Below are 26,440 nucleotides of genomic sequence, written 5' to 3'. Positions count from 1 at the left end.
ATGTATTTTTGTGTTCCTGTAGGTAAAATGCCACCAGTATTGGCCAGAGTCCACAAGTAGCTCATCATTTGGAAACTTCCAAATTTCCTGCCATTCAGAGGCTGAAAACCCAGCATATGTTTTTCGAGACATGACACTGACTAACTTGGAGGTAAAGAACCTTACTGTGATATATGTCAGCTGTAAATAATTGTAGCAATAAACATTGTTTACAGTCAAGTTTACATTGTTTACAGTCAAGTTTATTTAAAGTTTTTGTTGTAATTTATCTAAAATGGAGGAAACAATTCCCAGAGTTTTTTTATATCTACCTACAAGTCTTCTGTCTCTCAAGACTCAGGACGAAATTGCTTTCAGATATTTGAAGCATAGAAAATATTTTTCTCCTCTTCTAGAAAAATGAAAGTCGACCACTTACCCAGATTCAATACATTGCATGGCCGGACCATGGTGTACCAGATGATTCAAGTGACTTCCTAGATTTTGTATGTCTTGTACGGCAAAAGAGGTCTGACAGAAATGAACCAGTCATCGTCCATTGCAGGTACCACTATTCTAAATTCTTATTTACCAATTCATGAAGGAAGAAGGAAATAACCCTGAATCTCATGTTTTAAATAGTTGTATTCGCTCACAGTGTTCTATAAGACCAAAGCAATGAGACAATGGTAATATATCTCATACAGTATAGCATTGCCTGTATTTTAAAGTTTATCTTATCCTTGCTTGTATCATTACAGTTTATTACAGTTTTCAGTCATGACTGTGTAAGTTATTTAATCTTTTGTGACTTAATAAACTTAGTGTATTATTTAAACAGCTGCCTGAATAGATTTATTCTGCTTCATGAGCGGGTTTTACATGTGATACTCCCTTGTTTGAAATTCCACTAATTATGAAGAAGAGAATTATTTTTACAGTTGAACAGTATGTAGCAAAATCATCAGCACAATAGCATAATAGTAAATTGCTGATACTGTGCTAATGTTAGACCATTAAAAGCAAACATATAAAACAGGTCTAGATTTAGAAAATATTATGACATTTTTGAAGTGTTGAAACAAACATGTAAAAAAAAAAATTATTTCAGATTTTGCAAATATATCACATTTTCTTTTACCCAAGTGTATAACCCTTATTTATCTGAAAGAAAACACAGCTTTCTAAATAGCATGTCTTTACCACTTTAATTTTAAAGTAAAGGTCAATTTGGATGAATTAGTGCCTGGTTTTTAATAAACCTATTAAAAACAAGGGCACTTTAATTCATCAAAATTGACATTTCACTCCTTTTCTTCAAAAACGTACCTTTTAATCCTGAAAACCCCTCCAGCGATTCCCCCAGCCGTCGGAAGCCTCTTCTTACGTCAGAAATGACTAATCCGGCTTCCTCCAATCACGGCTTTCACCCCAGGTGGATCATGGCCTGATTGGAGGAAGCCAAATTCGTCATTTTGGACCTGCAAAGAGGGCTTGCGACAGGTGGAGGAAGCGCTGCAGTGGCTGTCAGGATTAAAAGTTAAGTTTTTGAAGAAAAGGAGGGAAATGTCAATTTTGATGAATTAGGTTTATTAAAAACCGGCACTAATTCATCCAAATTGACCTTCACTTTAAATTGTAAAAAAGGATACATATTTGCTGTGTAGGGCCCCTTAGATTAAACATTTATAAATATATTACCTAATATTTATTCAATTTTATCATGAATACGTTTTCAGATAGAATATTTTTAGTGACTAATACAGGACCATTAATACAATGTAATATATAGATCAATATACTCTAGGAGATATGTACATTACAGTTTATTATTATAGGTTGTGATTGCACTTATATCCAAAGATATAGGAAAGCTAGAGTAGGCACCTAAATACTGATAAAGACAGCCCACATCATCATCTTTTTTTTATTAGCCTGGCTCAAATATCTTAACACTAATGAGCATAAAACACAATCACCTAGATTTAGAGTTCTGCGTTAGCCGTCAAAAGCAGCGTTAAGGGGTCCTAACGCTGCTTTTGGCCGCCCGCTGGTATTTAGAGTCGGCCAGGTAAAGGTGTACCGCTCACTTTCAAGCCGTGACTTTTCCATACCGCAGATCCCCTTACGCCAATTGCGTATCCTATCTTTTCAATGGGATCTTCCTAACGCCGGTATTTAGAGTCTTGGCTGAAGTGAGCGGTACACCCTCTACCGACAAGACTCCTAACGCCCATGGAAAGGCTGTAGTTAAGAGCTTTATGGGCTAACGCCGGTATATAAAGCTCTTAACTACAGTGCTCTAAAGTATACTAACACCCATAAACTACCTATGTACCCCTAAACCGAGGTCCCCCCACATCGCCGTCACTATAATAAATATTTTTAACCCCTAATCTGCCGACCGCACATCGCCGCCACCTACATTATCCCTATGAACCCCTAATCTGCTGCCCCTAGTAGGCGTCGGTTGAAGAGGATGGATCCGCGTCGGCTGGGAAGAAGATGGCTCCGCTCCGGATGGATGAAGATAGAAGCTGCTGCTTGGATGAAGATGTCTGCCGGTCCGGATGTCCTCTTCTGCCCCATCGGATGAAGACTTCGGCCCGGCTGGGTGAAGACGACTCAAAGTAGGGAGATCTTCAGGGGGGTAGTGTTAGGTTTATTTAAGGGGGGTTTGGGTGGGTTAGAGTAGGGGTATGTGGGTGGTGGGTTTTAATGTTGGGGGGGTTGTATTTTTTTTTTACAGGCAAAAGAGCGGATTACTTTGTAATGTAAAATAGGGTAGGGACTTTTATTATTTTGGTTTTTTTTTTATTTTATTAGGGGGCTTAGATTAGGTGTAATTAGTTTAAAATTCTTGTAATATTTTTTTATTTTCTGTAATTTAGTGTTTGTTTTTGTAATTTAGTTTAGTTTATTTAATTGTTTTTAATTGTAGGTATTGGTAGCTAATTTATTTAATTAATTTAATGGTAGTGTTAGGTTTAATTGTAACTTAGGTTAGGATTTATTTTACAGGTAGTTTTGTAATTATTTTAAATAGGTAGCTATTAAATAGTTAATAACTATTTAATAGCTATTGTACCTAGTTAAAATAAATACAAACTTGCCTGTAAAATAAATATAAATCCTAAAATAGCTACAATATAATTATTCGTTTTATTGTAGCTATATTAGGGTTTATTTTACAGGTAAGTATTTCGTTTTAAATAGGAATACTTTAGTTAATAAGAGTTAATTTATTTCGTTAGATTAAAATTATATTTAATTTAGGGGGGGGGTTAGGGTTAGACTTAGCTTTAGGGGTTAATACATTTATTATAGTAGCGGTGAGGTCCGGTCGGCAGATTAGGGGTTAATACTTGAAGTTAGGTGGCGGCGACGTTGGGGGGGCAGATTAGGGGTTAATAAATATAATCAGGTGGCAGCGATGTTGGGGGCAGCAGATTAGGGGTTAATTGTGTAATGCAGGTGTCAGCGATAGCGTGGTCGGCAGATTAGGGGTTAATAAGTGTAAGGTTAGGGGTGTTTAGACTCTGGGTTCATGTTAGGGTGTTAGGTGCAGACTTAGAAAGTGTTTCCCCAAAGGAAACAATGGGGCTGCGTTGGGAGCTTAACGCTGCTTTTTTGCAGGTGTTAGGGTTTTTTTCAGCCCAAACTGCCCCATTGTTTCCTATGGGGGAATCGTGCACGAGCACGTTTTGCCAGCTTACCGCTACCGTAAGCAACGCTGGTATTGAGGGTTGAAGTGGCGGTAAATTCGGCTCAACGCTCCCTTTTTGGAGCCTAACGCAGCACCTCAGACAACTCTAAATACCAGCGTTGTTTGGAAGCAGCGGTAGGAAAAAAGCTGCGTTAGCTACGCGGGTCTTTACCGACAAAACTCTAAATCTAGCCGAATATGTCTGAAATCAAACAGCTTTCTTGTTCTGATCCATGTATTTATTGATAATTTCCTAGTCCACAATCCATTTCTCATGGACATTACTCTTCCCTACCACTAGAAGGCAAAGATTCCCAAATCCCAAGAGCTCTATAAAACCCCTCCCACCTCACAGGTACCTGGTCAAAAAATGAAGATGTGCATTTGATTCTTCAGAGAGAGGGGTTTTCAGTCTATGTTGAGGCCCATTTTCCCCTCAGAGTACAGTGTCTGTCAGAGGGATGTATATATGGGGTATGGTCTGTGGCTCTCTTTTTCACCTCATAGGAAATTTTGTCACAACCCTTCCATAGTGGTCTCAGCAACTTGCCTCCTCCTTATGGATCTATAATATATTCCTATTCCATAACCTCTGCTGATATGTTTCAGTACTTGTTTGGCTAACTACTTTACTAATAAATGAGTCTGTTGGTAAGCATCATATTTTAATTTTTTATGACACTCTGTTACCTAGTTGGGCATTTATAGTTATATATTTATTTGATGTATATATCCTCTTTAAAAAATGTGTGCGTGCCAGATTTTTAGCACGCAGCGTTTAGTTTGTATTTTTTTCATATAGGTGATGAGTCCACCTATCCATTATTCCTGGGAATTACCTTTGCTGCCACTAGGAGGAGGCAAACATTATCAAACCTCAGAGCTCTATATAAACCCTCCCACCTCTATGGTAATCAGTCTTATCTTTGCCTCCGCTGAAGGTAGGTGAAGAATGAATATGTGCAAGATTGTTATTTTATTTTAGGGTTTCCTGGTTAGGACCCTGGATTTCCACTCTTCAGTACTTACTTAGTCATGAGGGACATATTTGGAGTATTAGGCATTAAACTTATCTTTAGCCTTTATATTTAAAGGGATAGAGAGATTATTTTCTGACATTAAGTGCCGGAATCTTCCTTTGAACTTATTTGTCTTTTATTTCTTACTCCAGGACATGCATAAACCTTCTACTGAAAACGTTCTCAGTACTAGATTAAAAGCTTTTGTGTTAAGTTTATCCTTTAGGGGGGGGGCTGTATTGACATCAGGAATGCCCTTGGCCAGCTTTTTTAGTGATAGCTACGTTAGCACATATACTTTGAGCTCAGCGGGATATTTTATATATATATATATATATATGTATGCATTTGTTTTGGCGCTTAGTGAGCATGAGCGGGAATGTTTGGCGCCTTTTTTGTTTATATAGGTATCCTGGATGCTGTAATCGCTTTAGTAGCAGTTGGGCTTCTTGTTAGTTGGTGTGGGTTCCCCTCTCCTCTGAGCTCTGTATTTACCATGGATCACGCTGATTCTTTTCAAGCTGGACCTAATCCAAATTTAGAAGCTGTTTCTGATGAGCATTTTTGTAACATTTATAAATGTGTTTTGTGCAAACAGGCTGAGGTTCTCCCTCCTGCTCAATTGTGTAATGTAATGTTATGCTGTTCTTGATATTATTAGAATTGGCTCTTAGAATTTGTGTCTTGTAGTTGTTGCCAGATATCATATAGCTTAAGTCTTGGTCGGCTGTTGCAGCTTCTAAGAATAAATTACTTTCTTTTCCTTTTCACAGTAATAGACCTTTTAAGTCTGAACTGAACAATATCATTTTAGCAGTTACTGGTGGCAGTTTAAGAGTAATTTTGAAACTGCTGGTCACTGTAGTTCCTTTCGTCAGTACAAGGATCAAAAATTAGCTTCCTCTTTCCCAAAGCAGCTAAGGTAAGCCTTGGAGGCCTGGGGCCAATTGGCACAAGTCCTACCAGTCCAAAATGTACACCCCTACTTCTAAGTCATCATGAAGGTGCGGCCCCCAGTCGAGTATCTGGTATGGGGGCAGGTTGATGCATTTTAAGGTTGCATGGTTTTGCTATAGAATCTATAGGGGTTATGTTCTCAGTTCCTACTTTAAAACAGGGGAAGGGGTTTTTCTCAGATCTTTTCATAGTTCCCATGAAAGAGGGAATTTCTCCAACATAGGTGTGTCCGGTCCACGGCGTCATCCTTACTTGTGGGATATTCTCTTCCCCAACAGGAAATGGCAAAGAGCCCAGCAAAGCTGGTCACATGATCCCTCCTAGGCTCCGCCTACCCCAGTCATTCTCTTTGCCGTTGTACAGGCAACATCTCCACGGAGATGGCTTAGAGTTTTTTAGTGTTTAACTGTAGTTTTTATTATTCAATCAAGAGTTTGTTATTTTGAAATAGTGCTGGTATGTACTATTTACTCAGAAACAGAAAAGAGATGAAGATTTCTGTTTGTATGAGGAAAATGATTTTAGCAACCGTCACTAAAATCCATGGCTGTTCCACACAGGACTGTTGAGAGCAATTAACTTCAGTTGGGGGAACAGTGTGCAGTCTCTTGCTGCTTGAGGTATGACACATTCTAACAAGACGATGTAATGCTGGAAGCTGTCATTTTCCCTATGGGATCCGGTAAGCCATGTTTATTTCGATCGTAAATAAGGGCTTCACAAGGGCTTATTAAAACTGTAGACTTTTTCTGGGCTAAATCGATTCATTATTAACACATATTTAGCCTTGAGGAATCATTTTATCTGGGTATTTTGATATAATCATATCGGCAGGCACTGTTTTAGACACCTTATTCTTAGGGGCTTTCCCAAAGCATAAGCAGAGCCTCATTTTCGCGCCGGTGTGGCGCACTTGTTTTTGAGAGGCATGGCATGCAGTCGCATGTGAGAGGAGCTCTGATACTTAGAAAAGACTTTCTGAAGGCGTCATTTGGTATCGTATTCCCCTTTGGGCTTGGTTGGGTCTCAGCAAAGCAGATACCAGGGACTGTAAAGGGGTCAATGTTCAAAACGGCTCCGGTTCCGTTATTTTAAGGGTTAAAGCTTCCAAATTTGGTGTGCAATACTTTTAAGGCTTTAAGACACTGTGGTGAAAATTTGGTGAATTTTGAACAATTCCTTCATGTTTTTTCGCAATTGCAGTAATAAAGTGTGTTCAGTTTAAAATTTAAAGTGACAGTAACGGTTTTATTTTAAAACGTTTTTTGTACTTTGTTATCAAGTTTATGCCTGTTTAACATGTCTGAACTACCAGATAGACTGTGTTCTGAATGTGGGGAAGCCTGAATTCCTATTCATTTAAATAAATGTGATTTATGTGATAATGATAATGATGCCCAAGATGATTCCTCAAGTGAGGGGAGTAAGCATGGTACTGCATCATTCCCTCCTTCGTCTACACGAGTCTTGCCCACTCAGGAGGCCCCTAGTACATCTAGCGCGCCAATACTCCTTACTATGCAACAATTAACGGCTGTAATGGATAATTCTGTCAAAAACATTTTAGCCAAAATGAACACTTATCAGCGTAAGCGCGGCTGCTCTGTTTTAGATACTGAAGAGCATGACGACGCTGATAATAATATTTCTGAAGGGCCCCTAACCCAGTCTGATGGGGCCAGGGAGGTTTTGTCTGAGGGAGAAATTACTGATTCAGGGAACATTTCTCAACAGGCTGAACCTGATGTGATTGCATTTAAATTTAAGTTGGAACATCTCCGCATTCTGCTTAAGGAGGTATTATCCACTCTGGATGATTGTGACAAGTTGGTCATCCCAGAGAAACTTTGTAAAATGGACAAGTTCCTAGAGGTGCCGGGGCTCCCAGAAGCTTTTCCTATACCCAAGCGGGTGGCGGACATTGTTAATAAGGAATGGGAAAGGCCCGGTATTCCTTTCGTCCCTCCCCCCATATTTAAAAAATTGTTTCCTATGGTCGACCCCAGAAAGGACTTATGGCAGACAGTCCCCAAGGTCGAGGGAGCGGTTTCCACTTTAAACAAACGCACCACTATACCCATAGAGGATAGTTGTGCTTTCAAAGATCCTATGGATAAAAAATTAGAAGGTTTGCTTAAAAAGATGTTTGTTCAGCAGGGTTACCTTCTACAACCAATTTCATGCATTGTCCCTGTCGCTACAGCCGCATGTTTCTGGTTCGATGATCTGATAAGAGCGGTCGATAGTGATTCTCCTCCTTATGAGGAGATTATGGACAGAATCAATGCTCTCAAATTGGCTAATTCTTTCACCCTAGACGCCACTTTGCAATTGGCTAGGTTAGCGGCTAAGAATTCTGGGTTTGCTATCGTGGCGCGCAGAGCGCTTTGGTTGAAATCTTGGTCGGCTGATGCGTCTTCCAAGAACAAGCTACTTAACATTCCTTTCAAGGGGAAAACGCTGTTTGGCCCTGACTTGAAAGAGATTATCTCGGATATCACTGGGGGTAAGGGCCACGCCCTTCCTCAGGATCGGCCTTTCAAGGCAAAAAATAAACCTAATTTTCGTCCCTTTCGTAGAAACGGACCAGCCCAAGGTGCTACGTCCTCTAAGCAAGAGGGTAATACTTCTCAAGCCAAGCCAGCTTGGAGACCAATGCAAGGCTGGAACAAGGGAAAGCAGGCCAAGAAACCTGCCACTGCTACCAAGACAGCATGAAATGTTGGCCCCCGATCCGGGACCGGATCTGGTGGGGGGCAGACTCTCTCTCTTCGCTCAGGCCTGGGCAAGAGATGTTCTGGATCCTTGGGCGCTAGAAATAGTCTCCCAAGGTTATCTTCTGGAATTCAAGGGACCTCCCCCAAGGGGGAGGTTCCACAGGTCTCAGTTGTCTTCAGACCACATAAAAAGACAGGCATTCTTACATTGTGTAGAAGACCTGTTAAAAATGGGAGTGATTCATCCTGTTCCATTAAGAGAACAAGGGATGGGGTTCTACTCCAATCTGTTCATAGTTCCCAAAAAAGAGGGAACGTTCAGACCAATCTTAGATCTCAAGATCTTAAACAAGTTTCTCAAGGTTCCATCGTTCAAGATGGAAACCATTCGAACTATTCTTCCTTCCATCCAGGAAGGTCAATTCATGACCACGGTGGATTTAAAGGATGCGTATCTACATATTCCTATCCACAAGGAACATCATCGGTTCCTAAGGTTCGCATTCCTGGACAAACATTACCAGTTCGTGGCGCTTCCTTTCGGATTAGCCACTGCTCCAAGGATTTTCACAAAGGTACTAGGGTCCCTTCTAGCTGTGCTAAGACCAAGGGGCATTGCTGTAGTACCTTACTTGGACGACATTCTGATTCAAGCGTCGTCCCTTCCTCAAGCAAAGGCTCACACGGACATTGTCCTGGCCTTTCTCAGATCTCACGGGTGGAAAGTGAACGTGGAAAAGAGTTCTCTATCCCCGTCAACAAGGGTTCCCTTCTTGGGAACAATAATAGACTCCTTAGAAATGAGGATTTTTCTGACAGAGGCCAGAAAAACAAAGCTTCTAGACTCTTGTCGGATACTTCATTCCGTTCCTCTTCCTTCCATAGCTCAGTGCATGGAAGTGATCGGGTTGATGGTAGCGGCAATGGACATAGTTCCTTTTGCGCGCATTCATCTAAGACCATTACAACTGTGCATGCTCAGTCAGTGGAATGGGGACTATACAGACTTGTCTCCGAAGATACAAGTAAATCAGAGGACCAGAGACTCACTCCGTTGGTGGCTGTCCCTGGACAACCTGTCACAAGGGATGACATTCCGCAGACCAGAGTGGGTCATTGTCACGACCGACGCCAGTCTGATGGGCTGGGGCGCGGTCTGGGGATCCCTGAAAGCTCAGGGTCTTTGGTCTCGGGAAGAATCTCTTCTACCGATAAATATTCTGGAACTGAGAGCGATATTCAATGCTCTCAAGGCTTGGCCTCAGCTAGCGAGGGCCAAGTTCATACGGTTTCAATCAGACAACATGACAACTGTTGCGTACATCAACCATCAGGGGGGAACAAGGAGTTCCCTAGCGATGGAAGAAGTGACCAAAATCATTCTATGGGCGGAGTCTCACTCCTGCCACCTGTCTGCTATCCACATCCCAGGAGTGGAAAATTGGGAAGCGGATTTTCTGAGTCGTCAGACATTGCATCCGGGGGAGTGGGAACTCCATCCGGAAATCTTTGCCCAAGTCACTCAGCTGTGGGGCATTCCAGACATGGATCTGATGGCCTCTCGTCAGAACTTCAAAGTTCCTTGCTACGGGTCCAGATCCAGGGATCCCAAGGCGGCTCTAGTGGATGCACTAGTAGCACCTTGGACCTTCAAACTAGCTTATGTGTTCCCGCCGTTTCCTCTCATCCCCAGGCTGGTAGCCAGGATCAATCAGGAGAGGGCGTCGGTGATCTTGATAGCTCCTGCGTGGCCACGCAGGACTTGGTATGCAGATCTGGTGAATATGTCATCGGCTCCACCTTGGAAGCTACCTTTGAGACGAGACCTTCTTGTTCAGGGTCCGTTCGAACATCCGAATCTGGTTTCACTCCAGCTGACTGCTTGTAGATTGAACGCTTGATTTTATCGAAGCGAGGGTTCTCAGATTCTGTTATTGATACTCTTGTTCAGGCCAGAAAGCCTGTAACTAGAAAGATTTACCACAAAGTTGGGAAAAAATATATCTGTTGGTGTGAATCTAAAGGATTCTCTTGGGACAAGGTTAAGATTCCTAGGATTCTATCCTTCCTTCAAGAAGGATAGGAAAAAGGATTATCTGCAAGTTCCCTGAAGGGACAGATTTCTGCCTTGTCGGTGTTACTTCACAAAAGACTGGCTGCTGTGCCAGATGTTCAAGCCTTTGTTCAGGCTCTGGTTAGAATTAAGCCTGTTTACAAACCTTTGACTCCTCCTTGGAGTCTCAATTTAGTTCTTTCAGTTCTTCAGGGGGTTCCGTTTGAACCCTTGCATTCCGTTGATATTAAGTTATTATCTTGGAAAGTTTTGTTTTTAGTTGCAATTTCTTCTGCTAGAAGAGTTTCAGAATTATCTGCTCTGCAGTGTTCTCCTCCTTATCTGGTGTTTCATGCAGATAAGGTGGTTTTACGTACTAAACCTGGTTTTCTTCCAAAAGTTGTTTCTAACAAAAACATTAACCAGGAGATTATCGTACCTTCTCTGTGTCCGAAACCAGTTTCAAAGAAGGAACGTTTGTTCCACAATTTGGATGTTGTTCGCGCTCTAAAATTCTATTTAGATGCTACAAAGGATTTTAGACAAACATCTTCCTTGTTTGTTGTTTATTCTGGTAAAAGGAGAGGTCAAAAAGCAACTTCTACCTCTCTCTCTTTTTGGATTAAAAGCATCATCAGATTGGCTTACGAGACTGCCGGACGGCAGCCTCCCGAAAGAATCACAGCTCATTCCACTAGGGCTGTGGCTTCCACATGGGCCTTCAAGAACGAGGCTTCTGTTGATCAGATATGTAGGGCAGCGACTTGGTCTTCACTGCACACTTTTACCAAATTTTACAAGTTTGATACTTTTGCTTCTTCTGAGGCTATTTTTGGGAGAAAGGTTTTGCAAGCCGTGGTGCCTTCCATTTAGGTGACCTGATTTGCTCCCTCCCTTCATCCGTGTCCTAAAGCTTTGGTATTGGTTCCCACAAGTAAGGATGACGCCGTGGACCGGACACACCTATGTTGGAGAAAACAGAATTTATGTTTACCTGATAAATTACTTTCTCCAACGGTGTGTCCGGTCCACGGCCCGCCCTGGTTTTTTTAATCAGGTCTGATAATTTATTTTCTTTAACTACAGTCACCACGGTACCATATGGTTTCTCCTATGCAAATATTCCTCCTTAACGTCGGTCGAATGACTGGGGTAGGCGGAGCCTAGGAGGGATCATGTGACCAGCTTTGCTGGGCTCTTTGCCATTTCCTGTTGGGGAAGAGAATATCCCACAAGTAAGGATGACGCCGTGGACCGGACACACCGTTGGAGAAAGTAATTTATCAGGTAAACATAAATTCTGTTTTTTGGCCCATTCTAGATTTAAAGCTTTTGAACAAATTTGTCAAGATTCCAACTTTTAACATGGAAACCATCAGGACTATACTTCCTTTTTATTTGTCAATGCCACTATATGTCAACCAGAGACTTAAAGCATACCTATCTGCATGTTCCTATTTTTTTGGATCATTACTGTTTTCTCATGTTTGCCTTTCCGGACAAATATTATCAGTTTGTGGCTCTTCCATTTGGTTTAGCCATTACACAAAGAATCTTTGCAAAAGTTCTAGGTTCCTTGATTTCTTTTCTTTGGATGATACCTTGGTTCAAACTCCATCTATTTTTAGAAGAATCTCATGTCAACCAACTGTTGTCATTTCTTTAGCTTTATGGTTAGACAGTACATTTTCCAAAGATTTCTTTGATTATTCAGACAAGGTAACTTTTCTGGGATTTCAAATAGATTCAGTCTCCAGGAGTCTTTAACAGAGACAAGGATGTCAAATTTAATATCTGCCTGTCTGAATCTTCAGGCTTAGCCGTTTCCCTCAATAGCTTCCGGTATATAATTAATAGGTTTTATGGTGGCAGCATCAGATGCAGTGCCTTATGCCCGGCTTCATATGAGGCCTCTTCCGCTTTGTATGCTAAATAAGTGAACAGGGATTTCTCCAAGTTTTTTCAAATATTTTTTAAGAGTCCCCTAGAAATTCAGTCTCTCTGATGGTGGTTAGTTCCCCAGTGCATTTCTCCTGGAGCAAGCTGTTCTCATCCTCTGTGGCCTGTTATTTCAACAAATGCAAGTTTGTCTGTCCAGGGTGCAGTATGGCATTCTTGCTTTGTTTAGAGAGTTTGGGCATCTTTGGAGGTAAAGTTGCCCATAAATATTTTGGAGCTCCAAGCAATTCATAAGCCTCTTCTCTTTTAGCCCCAGTTGAGGATAGAATTCTTCCTTCAGTTTCAGTCAGTCAGCTGTGGCATATATCATTCACTAAGGGGGAACCAGAAGTTCCCTGGCAATGAAGGATGTTCTGAAAATTCTGGATTGGGCAGAGATTCATCATTGTCATATCTGCCGTTAATGTTCCAGAAGTGATCAATTGGGAAGCACATTTTCCCAGTAATCAGACTATCCATCCAGGGGAATGGGCTCTTCTTCCAGAAGTATTCAGTCAGATTTTAAATCTTTGGGGAATGTCTGAGATAGTTCTCATGAATTCCAGGCTGAACAAGAAGCTTCTTCAGTATTTCTCCAGGTTTGGATAGCCAAGGGCTCTAGAGACAGATGCTCTGAGGATGCCTTGGTCATTGCAGCTGACATATATGTTTCCTCCTCTGGTATTGTTACCCAGGTAATAATAAAGATCAAGCTAGAGAATGCATCTGTGTTTCTCATAGCTCCTAAATGGCTTCAAAGAGTTTGGTTTGCAGATTGGGCTCAGATGTCCTGTTGCCAGCCTTGACCTCTTCCTCTAAGAAGAGATCTTAGTTCTTTGTCAGAGAAGTTTTTTCTTAGTCTGTTTTCTCCTGTTAAGTGTGGTCAGTCCACGGGTCATCATTACTTCTGGGATATTAACTCCTCCCCAACAGGAAGTGCAAGAGGATTCACCCAGCAGAGCTGCTACATAGCTCCTCCCCTCTACGTCACCTCTAGTCATTCTCTTGCACCCAACGAATAGATAGGATGTGTGAGAGGACTGTGGTGATTATACTTAGTTTCATACCTTCAATCAAAAGTTTGTTATTTTATAATAGCACCGGAGTGTGTTATTCCTTCTCTGGTAGAGTTTGAAGAAGAATCTACCTGAGTTTTTTCTATGATTTTAGCCGGCGTAGTTAAGATCATATTGCTGTTTCTCGGCCATCTGAGGAGAGGTAAACTTCAGATCAGGGGACAGCGGGCAGATTAATCTGCAAAGAGGTATGTAGCAGCTTATTATTTTCTGACAATGGAATTGATGAGAAAATTCTGCCATACCGATATAATGTAAACTCAGCCTTAAATGCAGTAGCAGCAACTGGTATCAGGCTGTCATGTATGTATATTTTACACTTCAGTATTCTGGGGAATGGCACTTCACTGGAATTATACTGTATGCTTAAGACTTTAGCCTAATTTGCAGGGACTAGCAACAGGCTTTTTAATAACACTTTATTTAATGTTAAACGTTTTTTGCTGGCATGTAAAATCGTTTAATTTTCTGAGGTACTGGGTGAAAAAATGTTTGGGCACTATTTTTTTCCACTTGGCAGTCGTTTTATTTAATTTATGACAGTTTACTGATCTCTCTCACTGTTGTGTGTGAGGGGGAGGGGCCTTTTTTGGCGCTTTTGCTACGCATCAAAAAATTCAGTCAGAAGTTTATTGTCTTCCCTGCATGATCCGGTTCATCTCTACAGAACTCAGGGGTCTTCAAAACTTGTTTTGAGGGAGGTAATCACTCACAGCAGAGCTGTGAGATTGTAGTTGACTGTGATAAAAAACGTTTATTTCTGTATTTTTTTTTCTGCTATCAGGGTTAGTTATCCTTTGCTAATGGGAGCAATCCTTTGCTAAAATTGTGTTTTTACAAAGATTTGATGCTATAACTTTTCAGTTTATTAATTTTCAACTGTCATAACTTTTTCTGTGCTTCTTATAGGCACAGTACGTTTTCATATTATAGTAAATTACTTGATAAGTATTTCCAAGTTGCTAGTTTATTTGCTAGTGTGTTAAACATGTCTGATTCAGAGGAAGATATATGTGCTAAAGCCAAAGTGGAGCCCAATAGAAATTTATGTACTAACTGCATTGATGCTACTTTAAATAAAAGTCAATCTGTACAAATTGAACATATTTCACCAAACAACGAGGGGAGAGTTATGCCGACTAACTCGCCTCACGTGTCAGTACCTGCATCTCCTGCTCGGGAGGTGCGTGATATTGTAGCGCCGAGTACATCTGGGCGGCCATTACAAATCACATTACAGGATATGGCTACTGTTATGACTGAAGTTTTGGCTAGAACTACCAGAACTAAGAGGTAAGCGTGATCACTCTGGGGTGAGAACAGAGTGCGCTGATAATATTAGGGCCATGTCAGACACTGCGTCACAATTTAGAACATGAGGACGGAGAGCTTAATTCTGCGGGTGACGGTTCTGATCCAAACTAACTGGATTCAGACATTTCAAATTTTAAATTTAAGCTGGAAAACCTCAGTGTATTACTAGGGGAGGTGTTAGCGGCTCTGAATGATTGTAACACAGTTGCAATACCAGAGAAAATGTGTAGGTTGGATAAATATTTTGCGGTACCGTCGAGTACTGACGTTTTTCCTATACCTAAGAGACTTACTGAAATTGTTACTAAGGAGTGGGATAGACCCGGTGTGCCGTTCTCACCCCCTCCGATATTTAGAAAGATGTTTCCAATAGACGCCACCACACGGGACTTATGGCAAATGGTCCCTAAGGTGGAGGGAGCAGTTTCTACTTTAGCTAAGCGTACCACTATCCCGGTGGAGGATAGCTGTGCCTTTTCAGATCCAATGGATAAAAAGTTAGAGGGTTACCTTAAGAAAATGTTTGTTCAACAAGGTTTTATATTGCAACCTCTTGCATGCATTGCGCCTGTCACGGCTGCAGCAGCATTTTGGTTTGAGTCTCTGGAAGAGACACTTGAATCAGCTCCATTAGATGAGATTACACACAAGCTTAAAGCCCTTAAGTTAGCTAACTCATTTATTTCGGATGCCGTAGTACATTTAACTAAACTTACGGCTAAGAATTTCGGATTCGCCATTCAGGCGCGCAGAGCACTGTGGCTAAAATCCTGGTCAGCTGACGTTACTTCTAAATCTAAATTGCTTAATATACCTTTCAAAGGGCAGACCTTATTCGGGCCCGGGTTGAAAGAAATTATTGCTGACATTACAGGAGGTAAAGGCCATGCCCTGCCTCAAGACAGAGCCAAACCTAAGGCTAGACAGTCTAATTTTCGTTCCTTTCGTAATTTCAAAGCAGGAGCAGCATCAACTTCCTCTGCACCCAAACAGGAAGGAGCTGCTGCTCGCTACAGACAAGGCTGGAGACCTAACCAGTCCTGGAACAAGGGCAAGCAGGCCAGGAAACCTGCTGCTGCCCCTAAGACAGCATGAATTGAGGGCCCCCGATCCGGGAACGGATCTAGTGGGGGGCAGACTTTCTCTCTTCGCCCAGGCTTGGGCAAGAGATGTCCAGGATCCCTGGGCGTTAGAGATCATATCTCAGGGATACCTTCTGGACTTCAAATCCTCTCCCCCAAGAGGGAGATTTCATCTGTCAAGGTTGTCAACAAACCAAATAAAGAAAGAGGCGTTTCTACGCTGCGTACAAGATCTTTTATTAATGGGAGTGATCCATCCGGTTCCGCGGTCGGAACAAGGACAAGGGTTTTACTCAAATCTGTTTGTGGTTCCCAAAAAAGAGGGAACTTTCAGGCCAATCTTGGATTTAAAGATCCTAAACAAATTCCTAAGAGTTCCATCGTTCAAAATGGAAACTATTCGGACAATTTTGCCCATGATCCAAAAGGGTCAGTACATGACCACAGTGGATTTAAATGATGCTTACCTTCACATACCGATTCACAAAGATCATTACCGGTATCTAAGGTTTGCCTTTCTAGACAGGCATTACCAGTTTGTAGCTCTTCCATTCGGATTGGCTACGGCTCCAAGAATCTTCACAAAGATTCTTCCAGATGTGTATAGTTTTGTTCAGGGATTATCTAAAATAAAGTCTGTGATTTAACCTATTAATAGTTTTCTTTGGTTCTGGTGGTTTTTACAATCTCTTCTTTTTGAACCTATGCATAAGGTGGGCGTTAAGCTTTGTTCCTTTTGGCTATTTTCTGGCTAGATACTGTATCCCCTGAACACCTTTCTAATATTATTAGGTGTGCTTATTGTAAAAAAGCTGAAGTACCTTTACCATGTGACTCATGTTTAGGATTATTAATGCAATCAAACCAACCTACTGCTGTTTCTTTGTGTATTAATGCACCTTTTATTTCTTAATTACAGGAAACTATTAATAATGTTTCACATACTGTGAAAAGTTTTATCAAGGCTGTAGTTTCTGAAGTGCTGGGTGCTGTCTCTCCATCAAACAAGCGTAAAAGGCCAGTTCAGATTTTACCTTCTACAAGTTCTTTGTGCTCTGAAACCAGAGATACTGTTATGTCTTCAGATGGTGAAGTTTCCTTTGGTGATGAGGAATCTTCAACTGATGTTGAACCTGATTTCTTTCCGGAAATATGGTGAGTCCACAGCTTGAGTAATAACTGTTGGGAATATCACTCCTGGCCAGCAGGAGGAGGCAAAGAGCACCAAAGTTAAACTGCTAAGTATCACTCCCTTACCTACAACCCCCAGTCATTCTCTTTGCCTTCGGTGCATGGAGGGAGGAGGTGAAGTTTAGGTATCTGAAGAAAAATTTTGATTTAATCTACAAGCAAGTTTTGGGGTATAGCCGTATTCCACGTCATTCCTTGCAGTCGGGTAGTGGTCGCTTTAAAGCAGTTAGGAACTTGTAAAGAGGTACTTACTGAGTTTTCCTAACAATTGCTGCCCTAGTTTAGAAAGCCAGAGTTGGCTACTCTGTTCTTTCTTTTTCTAAGGTCTCTGTGAAGAACTGTGTCTTTTCATACCTTGTAACTGTCTACATGCCGGACAGCGGAGCAGGTAAGTGCTTTTTATTCAAGTTAGGGAGACCATGCACTTAAGAAATGAAGACACTGCTTTTTATTGGGACATAGATAATCCTGTTGTATGGGTTACACTGGGGCATGAAGCAGGCACTGTAGCATGTGTGAGACTAACATTTAAACTCTTTTAAAAAGAAAGGGTAAAATGTTTTTATTAGGCTTTATTTTCTGACACATATCTACTTGATAAAACAATACAAGTTTAAACTGAAAGTAAGGCTGAATTTTCTATTTCAGCAGCTTATTCATTTCCCCTTTGCTTTAAAATAAACCAATGCAACATTTTAAACTGTCTGGTTTGAAAAAACTGTTATTTCTGGTACTCAGTGTACCAGGAAGCTATTTCCATCTAAAGGGGAGGAGAGTCCACGGCTTCATTCATTACTACTGGGAATTAAGAACCTGGCCACCAGGAGGAGGCAAAGACACCCCAGCCAAAGGCTTAAATGCCTCCCCCACTTCCCTCATCCCCCAGTCATTCTTTGCCTTTCGTCACAGGCAGCAGGACATAAGCCTCCTCAGAGGATCACGGCTCATTCAACTAGAGCTGTGACTTTGTCTTGGGCCTTCAAGAATGAGGCCTCTATGGAGCCAATTTGTAAGGCGGCTACCTGGTCCTCCATTCACACTTTTACATAGTTTTACAAGTTTGACGTTTTTGCTTCTGTGGAAGCTGTTTTTGGAAAGGTTTTGCAGGCTGTGGTGCCCTCTGATTAGGGTCCGCATTTTTGCCCTCCCGGTTTTAATTCAGTGTCCTTTAGAGCTTGGGTATATGTTCCCAACAGTAATGAATTAAAGGTACACTGAACCCAAATTTTTTTCTTTTGTGATTCAGATAGAGCATGCAATTTTAAACAACTTTCTAATTTACTCCTATTATCAATTTTTCTTCGTTCTCTTGCTTTCTTTATTTGAAAAAGAAGGCACCTAAGTAATTTTTTTGGTTCAGAACCATGGAAAACACTTGTTTATTGGTAGGTGAATTTACCCACCAATCAGCAAGAACAACACAGTGTGTTCACCAAAAATGGTCCGGCATCTAAACTTACATTCTTGCATTTCAAATATAGATACCAAGTGAATGAAAATAATTTGATAATAGGATATAGATATCAAGTGAATGAAAATAATTTGATAATAGGAGTAAATTAGAAAGTTGCTTAAAACTGCATGCTCTATCTGAATCACGATAGAAAGAATTTGGGTTCAGTGTCCCTTTAAGCCGTGGACTCTCCTCCCCTTTAGATGGAAAACATAAATTATGCTTACCTGATAATTTCATTTCCATCGAGGGGAGGAGAGTCCACGGCTCCCACCCGTTTCTCAGATGGACGAACCTAAATTTAATACTCTTCTGGCACCATTTATACCATGATATTTCTCCTACTGTTCCTGGTTCCCTCGACAGAATGACTGGGGGATGAGGGAAGTGGGGGAGGTATTTAAGCCTTTGGCTGGGGTGACTTTGCCTCCTCCTGGTGGCCAGGTTCTTAATTCCCAACAGTAATGAATGAAGCCGTGGACTCTCCTCCCCTCGATGGAAATTAAATTATCAGGTAAGCATAATTTGTTTTTTAGTGCCTCTCTGTGTCGCAGCAGTAATTTGAGCTTGGCAGTTGCGGTCACAGGACTGGCTTTACTTCATAACGTTTCTGAGGAAAAAGTTTTTTCTTAAAGGTATAGAAAATTAGAACCAAAAATAAACACTTATTTATTCATTATTACTATTGCAACATCCCTGTGTTTTAAAAAATAAAAATTGCATTTACTAAGAGCTTAAAAAAAACATACCTTTTTAGTGGTAAAATAGTGCCCTGCTGCAGCGTCTGCTCCACCCTTTATAAAAGCATTAATTAGTGAGTGCATCTCAGGAGCATAGCCAATAATAGAGCACTTCCTGTTGAGCCGTATCTGGCTCAAGAATCTACCAAAATAAGGGGCATTATACATAATCTCCACGTTACAAATATGGGCGTTGCACTTGTCAAGTGACTGACAAGCAAGTGTCATAATGGGCGTTTATTTTTTATATTGATTGACAGCACTGTACAAGACTTTTAGTGCTATGGTGAACATAAAACAGAAGTTTTCATTCCAGTATCATCGTAACTAATGTTATATACGGCTCATAAGCATTGTGCTATCCTTGCTGTTTATACAGTTGCACATTGTTTAGGAGCCATATAAAACATTAGTCACGCTATTTTTTTCTAACTTTGCACTGTGTAATGTAGACTAACGCCTAGATTTAGAGTTTGGCGGTAGCCGTCAAAACCAGCGTTAGAGGCTCCTAACGCTGGTTTTTACCGCCCGCTGGTATTTGGAGTCAGGAAAGGGTCTAACGCTCACTTTGCAGCCGCGACTTTTCCATACCGCAGATCCCCTTACGTCAATTGCGTATCCTATCTTTTCAATGGGATCTTTCTAACGCCGGTATTTAGAGTCATGGCTGAAGTGAGCGTTAGAAATCTAACGACAAAACTCCAGCCGCAGCAAACAGTCAGGAGTTAAGAGCTTTCTGGGCTAACGCCGGTTCATAAAGCTCTTAACTACTGTGCTCTAAAGTACACTAACACCCATAAACTACCTATGTACCCCTAAACCGAGGTCCCCCCACATCGCCGCCACTCTATTAAAAAATTTTAACCCCTAATCTGCCGACCGCACACCGCCGCCACCTATGTTATCCCTATGTACCCCTAATCTGCTGCCCCTAACACCGCCGACCCCTATATTATATTTATTAACCCCTAATCTGCCGCCCCCAACGTCGCCTCCACCTGCCTACACTTATTAACCCCTAATCTGCCGACCAGACCTCACCGCTACTATAATAAATGTATTAACCCCTAATCCGCCTCATTCCCGCCTCAATAACCCTATAATAAATAGTATTAACCCCTAATCTTCCCTCCCTAACATCGCCGACACCTAACTTCAAGCATTAACCCCTAATCTGCCGACCGGACCTCACGGCTACTCTAATAAATTTTTTAACCCCTAAAGCAAATTCTAACACTAACCCTAACACCCCCCTAAATTAAATATAATTTAAATCTAACGAAATAAATTAACTCTTATTAAATAAATTATTCCTGGGGGGCGGAGCCAACTGCTAGAGCAACAAGACGCACCATAGTAGAGCTCCTGATACTTTTTCATTGAAAATCTAAAATTATGGCGTCCTGAGAAGCTATAACTATCTAAGATCTATTTATGACATATGCTGGAACATGGCCTCTATAATCTGAGCCTGAAATTTAATTTACTGGACTTTGAGAAGGCGCAGCGGCATCCTAAACGGCTCAAACCGAGACGGAGAATACAACGTGGTAATTGAGCCACTAAATACCCACTCGACAGACGGGCCCAGCTCATCAACTAGCCAGTTGTTGTTACCCCTGCTCTACTCTGAAAATGGAGGAGTCATCCATCTATCTGGCTTTACTTCTAGAGGAATTATGCAGTAAAGCAGACAGGCAGTATCACGGCCTGCGGTCTCTCATTTCTAATTTGCGCAACAAAGATGGCGCCGCTCACCTAACTGACAGAGATGTGGATGCGGCTAGCCAGACAGAAGATTTGATTTCACCGATCCCACTCATATATGAACGACCGCTGGGGCGGCAGACTGGTCAGGTCTCTGTAAATGTTCTGTTGGGGGCGATGAGCTGTGACCCGGCATACCCACATGCAGCCGCTGCGGTCATCTCTGTTGAGAGCTTGCTGGAGTTGGCGGGAGCAGTTCCGACCATAGCTAAGAAACACTTCCAGCCCTTCCTTACCACCCACCTGCGGCACCAGGTTACTCACCCACGGAAGCCTGCGCATTTAGATATTTTACTTTGCGCTCCTCTAGCTCCTGACATCCTGCCCGACAAAGTCGAGCTGACATGGCTGGCTGATGGGAAGCCTCATCTAGACTTTGCTATGAGAAATCCCCCTGCTCGTTATGGGGATTCACAGTTACAGAGCCATCTTTGTACATCACAGATGCGCAGCAAGCAGCAACCAAGAAGCCTTGGGATGTCCCTCCACATTCTAAAGAAGCAGCTCTGGCTTTTAAATTACCATGTTAGTTGGGACATTAGGAGTACATCAGGGGTCCCTGTTTCTATAATTTATGCTATCGGAACTGAACAGAGACATTGCAAAACAGACTCTACACAACCCTATGCTGGTCTGTCAAGTGGCACTTTTGATCCAGGAGGTTAGGCTTGCTATTTGTCTGCCTGACATATGGAACGGAGTTAGGAGACTCTCACTCGGTAGGCAGGTTTAAGGACATGGTCGTCAACATCATAGACATTATTTATAACTACAGATATATTAGTTTCAACCTGTTCATTATGTTTTATGTTTTATTTTATATATCCGTTTGACTGTTCTGCTCCTCATTTATAAAAGTTTTAATGAGTCATATATCTGTTTAAGCTAACCATATGAGTCTCCAGCAACTGCTAGCATTAGTTTTCATTAGCTGTTGGTTTGGCCGTCTATGGCTCTATTACGTTAAACCATTTAGGTCCAAATAATATGTGTTTAAATACTTGTAACAATTGATTAATAGCTTGGATAGTTATTGGGGATTTTGCTACTGCGCTGAATGAGGGCAGTAAGAGTCAATCTGTTAAAAGAGAATATTACTGCTTATCATGCTAGCTGCCATATACGGTATAAAAGTTCAGACTGGGGTTCTATTGAGAGTTGGAATAGACTAAAATACTGGCTTCTTACTGTCAGTTTAGTAGTTATAGTGATGTCTACTGAGTGACTACTGTACCTTGCATGTTTTTTCTGTTATTCATAGTTACTATTTTTTTTTTATTTATTTATTTTTTTTTTTAGCAAAATTATATCCAGTATCAGTAAAACAACCTGGAACATTATCTCCCCAAGCGTTTGGGATCACATATGTTATTAAGTTCCCTAATATTTTTACTTCTTATAACTTAATGATCATAATATTCTAAGCCATAGTTAGCCTCTTAGTAGATCAGTTCCACACCTCCTGAGCTCCCTCCTGACATGAGCAGACTCATGCGGGATCTTTCGCTGTGAATATTCAGCCCGAAAGGTGAGAATACTTTTTAATGTAATTCATCACTTCTAATATATATATATTTAGCTCACAAGTATTCATTTCTATTCCTAATGTTACATAGTTTCCTCAGGACATTATTTTATCAGTACTAGCAGGGAAATCTCCATATCAGTAGTATTATTTTATATCTATACCTGTTACACGTAATATTAGGTTATGGAGGAAAGCTCTGTCCTCGGCACATAAGAGAGATACAGTTTAGGCCTTGAGATTAACCTCATTATGCTCCCATATCGATGTCTACAGATGCCCTATACATTACATAGATATTTTTAAGACTTTACTTAGCTATTAAAATTACAGTGCACTTTGTGTCCTGATAATAGTAACTATAAGCCCGCCAGGTTGATTGGCTCCGCCTTCCACTCCCCCTCCACCCCCCCTACTTTATTTCGAGCGGCTCTCGCCCGCTGCATCCCCCCCCCCATAAATCCATAAAGCTACCTCCCCCCCCTGCCCTAACTATATCTGAGTGGTAACTCTAATTTGCTTTCTATACGGCATGGAGGGGATCATTTTGGTTTTCTCTACTACCTTTATTGTAAAACTGAAGTCTCACTATTGATTGCCCTAATATTATAATAATGTTTGAGCCATATGGATATAGTATGCCCTTCCTACAGGGCTTTGTCTGTAATACTTACTTAACAATATGGTATTTGCACTTCTCTGTAATTGTTTTGAGGCATTTCCTTTTGTTGTATTTGTGCACGACTTCAATAAAAAAATATTTAAAAAAAAATAAAAAAAAATAAATAAATAAATAAATTATTCCTATTTAAAGCTAAATACTTACCTGTAAAATAAACCCTAATATAGCTACAATATAAATTATAATTATATTGTAGCTATTTTAGGATTAATATTTATTTTACAGGCAACTTTTTTTAACCAGGTACAATAGCTATTAAATAGTTAAGAACTATTTAATAGCTACCTAGTTAAAATAATTACAAAATTACCTGTAAAATAAATCCTAACCTAAGTTACAATTAAACCTAACACTACACTATCAATAAATTAATTAAATACAATACCTACAAATAAATACAATGAAATAAACTAACTAACTAAAGTACAAAAAATAAAAAAGAACTAAGTTACAAAAAATAAAAAAATATTTACAAACATTAGAAAAATATTACAACAATTTTAAACTAATTACACCTACTCTAAGCCCCCTAATAAAATAACAAAGACCCCCAAAATAAAAAAATGCCCTACCCTATTCTAAAATTAAAATAGAAAAGCTCTTTTACCTTACCAGCCCTTAAAAGGGCCCTTTGCGGGGCATGCCCCAAAGAATTCAGCTCTTTTGCCTGTAAAAAAAACCATACAATACCCCCCCCCAACATTACAACCCACCACCCACATACCCCTAATCTAACCCAAACCCCCCTTAAATAAACCTAACACTAAGCCCCTGAAGATCTCCCTACCTTGTCTTCACCACACCGGGTCCCGATCTGTCCAGAAGAGCCTCCGAAGTCTTGATCCAAGCCCAAGCAGGGGCTGAAGAGTGACGTCCATCCTCCGGCTGAAGTCTTGAGCCAAGCGGCGGCTGAAGAATTCCATCTTTGGGCAGAAGAGTAGATCCGGACCAGCAAACTTCCTCCAAGCGGCATCTTCTATGTTCTTCAATCCGATGACGAGTGGCTCCATCTTGAAGACCTCCAGCGCGGATCCATCCTCTTCTTCCGACGACTAGACGACGAATGAAAGTTCCTTTAAGGGACGTCATCCAAGATGGCGTCCCTCGAATTCCGATTGGCTGATAGGATTCTATCAGCCAATCGGAATTAAGGTAGGAAAATTCTGATTGGCTGATGGAATCAGCCAATCAGATTCAAGTTCAATCCGATTGGCTGATCCAATCAGCCAATCAGATTGAGCTTGCATTCTATTGGCTGTTCCGATCAGCCAATAGAATGTGAGCTCAATCTGATTGGCTGATCCAATCAGCCAATCGGATTGAACTTGAATCTGATTGGCTGATTCCATCAGCCAATCAGAATTTTCCTACCTTAATTCCGATTGGCTGATAGAATCCTATCAGCCAATTGGAATTCGAGGGACGCCATCTTGGATGACGTCCCTTAAAGGAACCTTCATTCGTCTAGTCGTCAGAAGAAGAGGATGGATCCGTGCTGGAGGTCTTGAAGATCAGCCACTCGTCATCGGATGGAAGAACATAGAAGATGCCACCTGGATGAAGATGTTTGCCGGTCCGGATGTCCTCTTCTGCCCGCTTGGATCAAGACTTCAGCCGGAGGATGGATGTCTTCAGCCCCCTGCTTGGGCTTGGATCAAGACATCGGAGCCTGGACCGATCGCTGATACCCGGTGTGGTGAAGATAAGGTAGGAAGATCTTCAGGGGCTTAGTGTTAGGTTTATTTAAGGGGGGTTTGGGTTAGATTAGGGGTATGTGGGTGGTGGGTTGTAATGTTGGGGGGGGGGTATTGTATGTTTTTTTTCCAGGCAAAAGAGCTGAATTCTTTGGGGCATGCCCCGCAAAAGGCCCTTTTAAGGGCTGGTAAGGTAAAAGAGCTTTTCTATTTTAATTTTAGAATAGGGTAGGTAGGGCATTTTTTTTATTTTGGGGGGCTTTGTTATTTTATTAGGGGGCTTAGAGTAGGTGTAATTAGTTTAAAATTGTTGTAATATTTTTCTAATGTTTGTAAATATTTTTTTATTTTTTGTAACTTAGTTCTTTTTTATTTTTTGTACTTTAGTTAGTTTATTTAATTGTATTTATTTGTAGGTATTTTATTTAATTTATTTATTGATAGTGTAGTGTTAGGTTTAATTGTATTTAATTGTAGGTATTTTATTTAATTAATTTATTGCTAGTGTAGTGTTAGGTTTAATTGTAACTTAGGTTAGGATTTATTTTACAGGTAATTTTAACTAGGTAGCTAAATAGTTCTTAACTATTTAATAGCTATTGTACCTGGTTAAAATAAATACAAAGTTGCCTGTAAAATAAATATAAATCCTAATAATTATAATTTATATTGTAGCTATATTAGGATTTATTTTACAGGTAAGTATTTAGCTTTAAATAGGAATAATTTATTTAATAAGAGTTAATTTATTTTGTAAGAATAAAATTATATTTAACTTAGGGGGGTGTTTGGGTTAAGGTTAGACTTAGCTTTAGGGGTTAATAAATTTATTAGAGTAGCGGCGAGGTCCGGTCGGCAGATTAGGGGTTAATAATTGAAGTTAGGTGTCGGCGATGTTAGGGAGGGCAGATTAGGGGTTAATACTATTTCTTATAGGGTTATTGAGGCGGGAGTGAGGCGGATTAGGGGTTAATAACTTTATTATAGTAGCGGTGAGGTCCGGTCGGCAGATTAGGGGTTAATAATTGTAGGTAGCTGGCGGCGACGTTGTGGGGGGCAGATTAGGGGTTAATAAATATAATATAGGGGTCGGCGGTGTTAGGGGCAGCAGATTAGGGGTACATAACTATAATGTAGGTTGCGGCGGTGTACGGAGCGGCAGATTAGGGGTTAAAAATAATATGCAAGGGTCAGCGATAGCGGGGGCGGCAGATTAGGGGTTAATAAGTGTAAGGCTAGGGGTGTTTAGACTCGGGGTACATGTTAGGGTGTTAGGTGCAGACTTAGGAAGTGTTTCCCCATAGTAAACAATGGGGCTGCGTTAGGAGCTGAACGCTGCTTTTTTGCAGGTGTTAGGTTTTTTTTCAGCTCAAACTGCCCCATTGTTTTCTATGGGGGAATCGTGCACGAGCACGTTTTTGAAGCTGGCCGCGTCCGTAAGCAACGCTGGTATTGAGAGTTGCAGTGGCGGTAAATTATGCTCTACGCTCCCTTTTTGGAGCCTAACGCACTGAAAACGCAGCCATTCTGGGAATTCTAAATACCAG

The 26,440-nt window shown here is 41.0% G+C and overlaps 1 protein-coding gene across 1 annotated transcript in view; it reads left to right on the top strand.

Annotated features, from left to right (window-relative positions):
* The window catches only part of PTPN4 (protein tyrosine phosphatase non-receptor type 4), a gene marked incomplete in the record, with an annotated part of 1,345,721 nt that overhangs the window by 1,198,195 nt on the left and 121,086 nt on the right, over nt 1–26,440 (top strand). Inside the window, 2 exon segments of the mRNA XM_053698088.1 lie at nt 23–151; nt 396–544. Of these exon segments, the coding sequence (XP_053554063.1) occupies nt 23–151; nt 396–544 (278 nt within the window).

The sequence above is a fragment of the Bombina bombina genome, chromosome 1, assembly GCF_027579735.1.
Source record: "Bombina bombina isolate aBomBom1 chromosome 1, aBomBom1.pri, whole genome shotgun sequence".
Lineage (NCBI taxonomy): Eukaryota > Metazoa > Chordata > Amphibia > Anura > Bombinatoridae > Bombina > Bombina bombina.
The sequence above is the reverse complement of the archived record's forward strand: the minus strand, read 5'-3'. Positions and strand labels throughout refer to the sequence as shown.